The sequence below is a fragment of the Carassius auratus genome, unplaced genomic scaffold (genome assembly GCF_003368295.1).
Source record: "Carassius auratus strain Wakin unplaced genomic scaffold, ASM336829v1 scaf_tig00043118, whole genome shotgun sequence".
NCBI lineage: Eukaryota > Metazoa > Chordata > Actinopteri > Cypriniformes > Cyprinidae > Carassius > Carassius auratus.
This window is the reverse complement of record NW_020526762.1, coordinates 77,501-87,500: the sequence shown is the minus strand read 5'-3', so window position 1 is coordinate 87,500 and position 10,000 is coordinate 77,501. Positions and strand designations below refer to the sequence as shown.

The 10,000-nt window shown below is 44.7% G+C and overlaps 1 protein-coding gene across 1 annotated transcript in view; it reads right to left on the bottom strand.

The window, feature by feature from the left end:
• LOC113086321 (G protein-activated inward rectifier potassium channel 2-like) overlaps positions 1-10,000 on the bottom strand; it is a 29,760-nt gene that overhangs the window by 6,593 nt on the left and 13,167 nt on the right. Inside the window, exon 2 of the mRNA XM_026255406.1 lies at positions 5,815-6,733. Within this exon, the coding sequence (XP_026111191.1) occupies positions 5,815-6,715 (901 nt within the window). The 5' untranslated portion in view covers positions 6,716-6,733. The remainder of the gene's footprint in view (positions 1-5,814; positions 6,734-10,000) is intronic.

The following is a 10,000-nucleotide window of genomic DNA, read 5'->3' as shown; positions in this document are numbered from 1 at the left end:
CTCTGACCATCAACGGTGCGACTGTGGAGAGAGTGAGCAGCACCAAGTTCCTGGGTGTGCACATCACAGAGGACCTCTCCTGGACTGAAAACACGCAACACTGGCCAAGAAATCACAACAGCGTCTCTTCTTCCTCCGCAAACTGAGGAGAGCCAGAGCCCCGGCCCCCATCATGTACACCTTCTACAGAGGCACCATCGAGGAGCATCCTGTCGAGCTGCCTCACTGTGTGGTATGGTGCCTGCAACGCGTCCTGCCGAAGACTCTGCAACGCATAGTGAGAGCAGCTGAGAAGATCATTGGTGTCTCTCTCCCCTCCCTCCAGGACATATATGGAACACGTCTCACCCGCAAAGCCCTCTGCATCACAGGTGATCCCTCCCACCCGTCACACAGCTTCTTCAGCCTGCTACCATCAGGGAGGAGACTGTGGAGTCTCCAGGCCAGGACCAGCAGACTGAAGGACAGCTTCATCCATCAGGCTGTCAGGAAGCTGAACTCCCTCCTGACCTTGCCCCCCCCACACTTTCCCCCATGCACCACTGAACTGTGAACCTCAGTCACACGTGGTTGCTGCAAGCTCCGGCTGCTCCTTCGTAGAATCCGTCGGCTGTTCCTCACTCTTTGACAGTACAGTCTGGCGCTTCTGACTTCCTGGTGTGTAAGTAGGCTTACATATGTAAAGGATTGGGCCACTGATGATTCAAACGTGTAGCTTGTATTTCTCCGATCACAAATACAGACATGGTTTTAATGTTTACACGGTGTGGATATGCAAAGCAAAGCATAAAAAGACAGCATGAGTCGTTATAATCAGTAATTATGTTCCCACTGGATGCAACAACTGCCTCGTTTGTAATGGGTTTTGTTGTTCTTGTCCTGTCACGCTGGTGTTCTGTCCAGGACACGCCATTACAGTATATGTTGAGGAGCGTAACATTTCCATCAGATGCTTGAAAACATTTGGCCAATCACAACGCACTGGATAGCTGGCCAATCACAGCACACCTCACATTTCAGAACGATGAGCTTTGGTAAAAATCGACATGCTTCAGAAGGCAGGGCATAGAGGAGAAACAATAATGTACATTATGTGGAAAATAATGTGTATTTTGAACCTTAAACCAAATAAACTGTACGTTCTTTACACAAATAATGTTCTTTTTTAGCAGAATCATATGACCCCTTTAAAGCTGAACAGCGCGTCCCTGTCGACATGTGTCCTGTGATGACACGTGTCCTCATCGCCATGGCAACAGGTCATGCCCTGAGCAGTGAGCACCCTCGACAGACTCTAGAACCGCAGTCAATCCTGAAGAACACTTCTCTCTCTTCCTCTCTCAGGGAAACGCGTCTGAAAGAGTTCACACGGCCTTCTGTGTGTCGTGATCTGCTTCGTACTGAGCACGAGACGGACTGAGAGTCCTGCCGCAGTGATGACAGAAATAACACCAGTAATCATAATAACAGTAACACTCCGGAGCGCGGTTTAGATAAGGTGGTTATATAATGTCAGTGGTTTTCCTAAAGCTGTGCCGTCGCCATGGCAACGTGCTCACAAAACCCTCAAAATAGCATCACAGTCGCAGAGAAAGAAGACATGCTGCTTCTTTTTTTGCCTAACCTGTATCTAGAAGATCCTCCATTTCTGCAGCGTTTCTCAGCGGCTGTGCGACGCGACTTTCCTTTTTTATCTCAGACTATTTTAACGCTGAACTGTAGCTCATAGAAAATGAGGAGCTTGAAATCAGTCTCCAAGGTCATTAGAAACAGTGGAAAAATCTCAAAGGAATTAGCAAGCGCAGACGTTTCCATCTATTCCACAGACCCGATAATAACTGAGCTGACAGATGATCATGTCCCTCGTTCTTTATATATGGTGTGCTTCCTCTCGTTCGTCTTCAGTGTGAACAGATGGAGCTCACATCATGCATTCACGGTGGGGAAGAGCTCAAATGTGCAGAATACAAATGTGAGCAACCAGCAGAAGATGTTCACTTCTCCACAGGATCATCTGTGGAGAGATCTGTGGCACTAAAAGAACAACTACTAAAAACATGTTTAATCCCTCTTATTTCTTAAGTTATAAACATCTTGCAGATTGTGATGTAAACTTATGAGCACAACCGTATTTACCCTCAACTCTTACTAAAGCACAATCTGCACACCACACACTTCATCTCTCTCTTCCTGCTTTAAACTCACCATGAAAACAAAACATTTCTTATGTTTTTATGGAAAATGCAGTGTTTATTACACAGTTTTTTCAACTACTTGCTCACAAAATGCAAAATGCCCTCACTTCTCTTGAAGCAATGCATTCAAATATCACACAGTCTCAAAAGCAGACAGACTGTGATTATCTGGCTCTAATAAACCATTTTCTGCAGCAAACCTGTAAAGGTCAGGTCAGTTCAAGCATCACTGCACTGAGAGAACCACATAACTGGATCCGTGTGGTTCTGATGTGTGTCGCTGCTAATCTTCAAATAAGAGCGGAGGAGTAAAGAAAGTGTGAGACGCTCGCTGGTCTTCTGAAGGTGTTACGTCACACACTCCTCTGAATGGAGCGCAGTGCTTCTACACACACGTGCTTGTCTCTGCACATCTCACACAGCAGCTGCTCATCCTTCAGAGAGCGACACAGAGCTGAAGAGTCTGTAATGATCCACAGACACACGAGGTCACGTCACGCTCATCTGACGTGTTTCCAGTACTGCACTACACTGAGAGTTCTGGGATATTCCCGGCACACAGAGCATTTATACGCCACTGAGTATTGATCTGGCACTATTTTTACAGTATATCATGAGTCCTGATTCAGAGTCTTTCTCTTGGGATGCTGTTAGAGCCATCGTTCACCTGAAAACTGAAAATCTTACCATTTACTGAACAATTATTTTAAAAAAATAACTCAGTTTTTGTCCCTGCAGCACAGAAGCAGTCATCAGTATCAGAGACGTATATTTGTAGAAATACACAACAATATACTGTACGAGTCACAATTATACATTTCTCTTTTATGACAAAAAATCATTAGGATATTAAGTAAAGAACACGTTCATGAAGATATTTAGTAAAGCTCCTACCGTAAATATATCAGAACTTAATGTTTGATTAGTAATATGCATTGCTAAGAACTTCATCTGAACAACTTTAAAGATGATTTTCTCTATATTTAGATGTTTTTGCTCCCTCAGATTCCAGATTTTCTAATAGTTGTATCTCAGACAAATATTGTCCTCCGAACAAAACCTCACATCAATGAAGAGATAATTTATTCATTATGATTTATTCAGATTTGTGGTCATCTAGTTGGCCAGTGAGGACCAGAGATAGGAGGATTACTATAAATACACTCGTTGAACTGACTAATTAGTCACTAAAATACAAGTCCTAAACTAATTCAAACACCACAATATGAAATGAACATTGATTCGATTAGTCACGTGTGAAAATATAGACAGAATTAACAAATTAACCTTTACGTCAGGTGATGAAACCTGTCAAATCACTCGAGTGGAGGTTTGGGAATGATGCAGTGATTATAACGTGACAAAATGAAACTGATTCTTAACTAGCGATAGCACACATAAACACATGCAAACACTGGCATGTGCCACTAGTACTTTAAAGTAATTTATGCTCAACATAATATCATGCTCAGTCTCAAAATAACAGAACATTTAGCTGAAACACTTACTCTCCGTGTGCAGTCCACAGAGAAGCAAATGCATGAACCAATCTACTGCATACCTTCAATGCAATGCTTTTATCCAAAATCATTTGTTGTCCCATTTATCTGTTTGATCACAGTTGATATGTCATCTATTCTAACCCTTCCTTCACTCATTACAGAGTTCTAGTCAACGCTTAATGCAGTGGATATCCTTCTTACAGCCTTATGACTCGACGATTAAACATATTAAACACATTGTAAGTTGGGGGGGGGGTTGTTTATGATCGAGTTGTGTTGGTTTGGGTGTATTTTCTTTTCTGTGGAGGTTTTGTGATTGAGGCGTGACTTGAGCGCACCTGATGCTCATTGCGGGTCTTAGTTTGTTAGCGTCGCTGCTTAGCTGTAGCTTGGGCAGTTTGACAGAGCCATGCTCCAATTTTGTGACATAATGCTGTGCTTTGCATCCATTCACTAGCACTGACAACTCTTCACCTTGTGCATCCATTCACTTGCTATTCCTACTGACTGACACTACTGATACTGTTTTTATGGTTAAATAATTTTGTCATGATAACTATTATGTTTGAACTTATTCCGCTGTGTCATCTCCCTTTCATGTTAAGTCCCTGAGCCATGTGGAACACAAGTGACTTTAGATAAAAGCTTCTGCCGAATGCATTACATGTAAATGTAATCTCTGACTGCAAACTGCTCTAGAAACGCCATTTCCAGGGAATGCTGGGAATTAGACATCTGATATTGCTCATTCAGTATGAGTTCTACTTAATATGGTCAGTTTATGGAGTTTTTTCCAATTCAACGCAACAAACTTCTTGTAGATCAAATCAATTTTAAGGTCATGGGTTCGATTCCCAGCATATATGTTAAGTCATCAAATGCAGAACTTCAATGCAAAGCAAGCAATTTTGGATAAAAGCATGTTAAAGTAAATGTTATATATGAGTGCAAAGAGTGGTGTACTTCTTTAGAAATGCCATGGTTATGGGTTCGATTCCCATAGTTGAGCAAACAGTGTCTCTAGAAACTCCAAGGTCATGGTCATATGGGGGGGGATATTAGGACGGGGAATGCATGAACTGATCAAATGCACACCTTCAGTGCAATGCAAGCAGTTTTGGATTAAAAGCATCTGCCAAAAGCATAATATGTAAATGTAATGTCTGAGTGCAAACAGTACAGCACATCTCTAGAAACGCCATGATCATGGGTTCAATTCCCAAGGAATGCAAGATCCAATCCACTGAATACCTCCAAATCAAGTGACTTTAGAAAAAAAAGCATCTGACAGATGCATTACATGTAGATGTAATCTCTGAGTGCAAACAGGACAGAATGCCTCTACAAACAGCATGGTTATGGGTTCGATTCCCAGGGAATAAATTAATTTATCAAATGCACACCTTCAATGCAATGCAAGCAGTTTTGGATAAAAGTGTGTTCCAAACGCACTGTGTAAGCGTAATCTCTGAGTCAAACAGTAGAGCACGTCTCTAGAAATGCCACAGTCATGGGTTTGATTCCCAGGGAATGCATGAACCAATCCACTGCATACCTGCAATCTAATGCAAGTGATTTTGTATAAATCACTTGCAGCTGTGGTCTAATGGTTAGAGAGCTGGATTTGTAACCTGAGGTTCATAGGTCCGAGTCTCGGTGCTGGCAGGAGTTGTAGGTGGGGGGGGGGGGGGGGGGGGGAGTGATTGAACAGTGCTCTCTTCCTCCCTCAATACTCATGACTGAAGTGTCCTTGAGCAAGGCACTGAACCCCGGGTGCTGCCCGAGTGCTGGATCTATAGCTGCCCACTGCTCCAGGTGTGTGTTCACTTCTCACTGCTGTGTGTGTGTGCACTTGGATGGGTTAAATGCAGAGCACCAATTTTGAGTATGGGTTACCATACTTGGCAAATGTCACAACTATTTTTCATAAAAGCCAAATGCATTACAATTGCAATTGTAATTGCAATTTCTGAGTTCAAACAGTACAGCACATCTCCAGAAATGCCTGATCCAATGCACACTTTTAATGCAATGCAAGTGATTTTGGATAAAAGCATCTGCCAAATCCACTATGTGTAAATGTAATCTCGGAGCACAATGAAATGACTGTGGCGTACCTGTGGCCTCCACCATGCCCTCCAGGATCACAACGATCTCCAGCTCCTCATGGGCCAGGTGCTCTTTGGAGATCTCCCAAAAGGGGCTGTGCTCATTGATCTCGTGGCAGATGATGAGCGGAGACACCAGGAAGAGCCGGTCGTCTCCGGTGTCGTAGCCCACGTTCATGTCCGTCTGATTGAGAGGGATGAACTCTCCCTCCTTGGTCTGTTTGGACTTGATCAGTTTGGCTCTAATAGATGCCTCCACGATGTGTGAGTTCCGCAGGTCTCCGACGCGAAACATCAGACAAAGCCGTCCGTCACGCATGGAGATGACGGCGTTGGTGGAGAACACCAGAGTCTCTGCACGCTTCTTGGGCTCCGAGATCTTCACGAACATGCAGCCCACCATGAAGGCGTTGACGATGGAGCCCAGCACAGACTGCACCAGCAGCAGCACGATGCCCTCGGGACACTTGTCAGTGATCACCCTGTGGCCGTAGCCAATGGTCGTCTCCGTCTCTATCGAGAACAAGAATGCCGTCACAAAGCCGTTGAGGTTGTTGACACAAGGAGTCCACTGGTTGTCTCCTATGTGCTCCAGATCTCCTCGTATGTAAGCGATCAGCCACCACATGAAGCCGAAGAACAGCCACGTCACGGTGTAAACCAGCACGAAGATGAACAGATTGAACCCCCACTTGAGGTCCACCAGCGTGGTGAAGATGTCTGTCAGGTAGCGGTAGGTCTCCCGCACGTTTCCGTGATGCACGTTACACTTGCCGTCTTTGCGGACGTAGCGCTGGATCTTCTGCTTGACACGCTCCCTGTTCTTCAGAGGTTTGGGGACGTCATCCCATGTCTTCTTGGGCAGCTTGGGCTGTCGGACCGTGACGGTGCTCTCGACATCCTGCTCCATCTGGACTTCTGTAAGATTCTGGAAAGAGAGAGAAAGAGAAAGACAGGATCAGTGAGCAGTGGCACACGCGTGTGAGCCCATCAGTCCTCCAAACACGGAGCATTACCAAAAGACATTTACAGTGGAGGCCAAAATGAACAAGACACTAGTATTCTCAGCAGCTAAAAATGGTTTTAAGTCATTTATGTTAAAAATAATGTCATAAATAAAATTTCTTTATCATTTAACTTCTATTAACTAAAGCTAACCAGCTAATCAGTTTGACGAGTGGGGCGGGGCCGAGAGACGTGGGAACGAGGAGTGAGGCCAGGTGTAGTGATTGGAGATGAGCTACACCTGCGACCCACCACCGGTCTCGAGTCCCACGAAGGAGATGGAAGGATATAAAACTGGTCTGTCTTTAGTTGTGTTTGCTTTTATTTATGCGCATCAGTCGTCTGTGAGGGGCTGGTGCGCTGTTTTGTTTATTTTGTGCTTATTAAAGTTTCATTTTGATTGTCCGCCGGTTCCCGCCTCCTTCTTCCCGATGATTATGGAGTTAATATTATTACAGTGGTGCCGAAACCCGGGAGAAGGAGGGACGTGCTGCTGTGGTGAATCCGCGGTGCCATCGAGCTGGCGAGGAGTGTGCCACCATGGACGCTCGAGGCGGTGGGCTGGAGCGAGTTACTGGGGACAGGCGAGCTCGCTGCCGGCCGCCCGTGATGTGGAGGGGCGGCTGCCGTCCGTGAGGGAGCGGAGGAGTCGGCGCCGTTCGCCAGGGGGCCGGAGCCTGCTGCCCTCTGCCGGAATGGGGAGGAGCAGGGAACGGGGGCTTCTGCCGGCTGCCCAAAACCTGAGGAGCCATCGCCGTCCACCGGGCGGCGGAGGAATGTTGTTCCGTCCGCCGAGGGCCGTCCAGTGCCACCGCCAGGCACCGCAGGGAAGAGCACCCAGCTGGTGGAGGGCCGAGCAGCAGTGCGTCTGGGAACCAGATTTTTTTTTCCCTCTCTGTCGCTCCTCCTTCCATCTCCTTTTCTCTCGCCTCGTCTGTCCTACCCCCAGGTTCCTGCTGGTCCCTGTGAGCGGTCCCCCCCCGGAGGGAAGGGGAAGGGGGGAGTAGAGCTTTTTGTTTTGTTTATTTTGTGATTATTAAAGTTTCATTTGATTGTGCTCCGGTTCCCGCCTCCTTCTTATTATTACAATCAGCTTTTGTCCTCGGTGCACTTGAGCAGAGTTTTTTAGGAGCTTTGCAGGAAAGTTTCTTGAAGCGTCTCGGAGACACAGTTCTTCTGGATTGAGTCTGTCTCAGTGTGTTCTGTTTCTTCATGTGACTCCAGACAGACTGATGATCAGATCACATCTCTGTGTGAAGCACACACATCTCACTGCATTATTACAATTAATGGCCAAATGAATGTTTGGAAATGTAAACTGATATTTCCTACACTCCAGCAAAAGATAGAAATAACTGACTTAAATCTATTTTTAGCTGCTGAGAATACTTGTGTTCTAATCATTTTGGCCAACACTGTACCTCTGTCTTTACTGCACTATAACATCACATTGGACTTCATTGGAGACTGAGCGAAAGCACCACAATGAGTGTGTTTTTGTCAAAATGAAGTCTCCCGTCACACTTTGCCGACACCTCCACCGGTGAGTTTTACTGAACGTTCATTCGAACTGACCAGATTCTATCGCTCGTCCATCAGCTCTGACCTGATGAACTCTGACCTCACGCATCTCACTCACTAATGCACTCTGAATGTAATAAAAAGCTGTCTGATGAATTCCTTATCTTTTCATATTAGAATGATATTTTCATCTTTACCTCAATATCCTCCTCCTCTTCAGAGACAAACAGACTCTGAAGACTAATTCTGCTGTCATTAGTCACTGGCAGCAACACAGACAACAGATAGACAGGTAATTCAATTGGCAGTGCATCACACACACACACACACACACACAGCGGCTGACTAATGATATTATTGATCAGGTGATCAGCAAGTGACCTGTAGACTCAAGAGCAGCTGGACTGGAGGCGACAGGAGAATAACGAGGAGAGAAATGCAGCCTGATGCTCAGGAGAGAGACTCTGATCTCCAGTGACAGCACGTTTAAGAGGAAGAGCCGAAACGCTTTGGGAGGGACGTGTATGTCAGTTCACATGTCACTTCATGTCCTGAGCGTTGCCTTGAGCAGAGACACAGAGAGCAGCTCACATCTCTGATTACTGACTCACACACACACACACACCACACACAAACACACCACACACGCACGCACACACACACACACACAGGGCTAGAAGAGTGTGGTTTGATATCCCTTTAATATTATAGTACCTGAAATAAAGAATTTAATACTGAGTAACTTACATTTGACACATTACCTACCTAACAAAGTAAAACAAAAGTAGAATTAACTGTCACGTGTCTATGAACAACAACCAATAAGCTAAGTGAGTCATGCATCTAAAGAGAGTCGTGCATTTACTTCTAAATAAATATGTGTTTTTGAACAAACTGGTTGAATAAATGATTCACTGAGTCAGCTGTGAGTTTTCAGCTATATCCCGTGTTTCACAACAAGATTACCAACCAAACGCCACAGAGGACAGAAGATGAATAGATGTTTGTTTCAGAGTATAAACAGACAGACATTTCTCCATCACAAGGTACATCTCATTAAACCTGAACTGACGGCGCTGTGAGAGTGAATGGAGATCATATGAGCTGAGAACACTGCAGTAAAGCTGCTTCACACTCACTCGAGTGTTTCGATACACTTTCACACATGCGATACTGCAGCGTTTGTCCCTGTAGAGTTTACACGCACAGAACGACACCTGTATGAACTCTGACATCACACAGATTCAGTCCTAAACACTCACCTGTGTGTGAGATGACGTATTTACACTCTGAAATTCACACACAATTCTCTGAAAGTGTTGTCTCTCCATCATGCTTAATTAACCCTTTAATGGCAGTTTAATTAAATTCTATTAATCTTAATTTGAATTATTGTTTCTTATCTCTGTCTCAGTCTGTCTCTGTTGATTCCCAGTATTTATGTGTTTTAAAGAGTTATTTAGAATAAAACATTGAACCCTGCACCACAATTTGATTTTACTGAAATCATAACATCATGCATTCAGTGTATTTGATCCTTCTTATCATAACTGAGAGTTAAACATTTGAAGCCATCAGGGTGACCTTTGACCCTTACCCATAATTCCATACGACGGTCTCATTATGATTTTATTTTATGACAACACAGATTCAACACGGCTGATAAAGT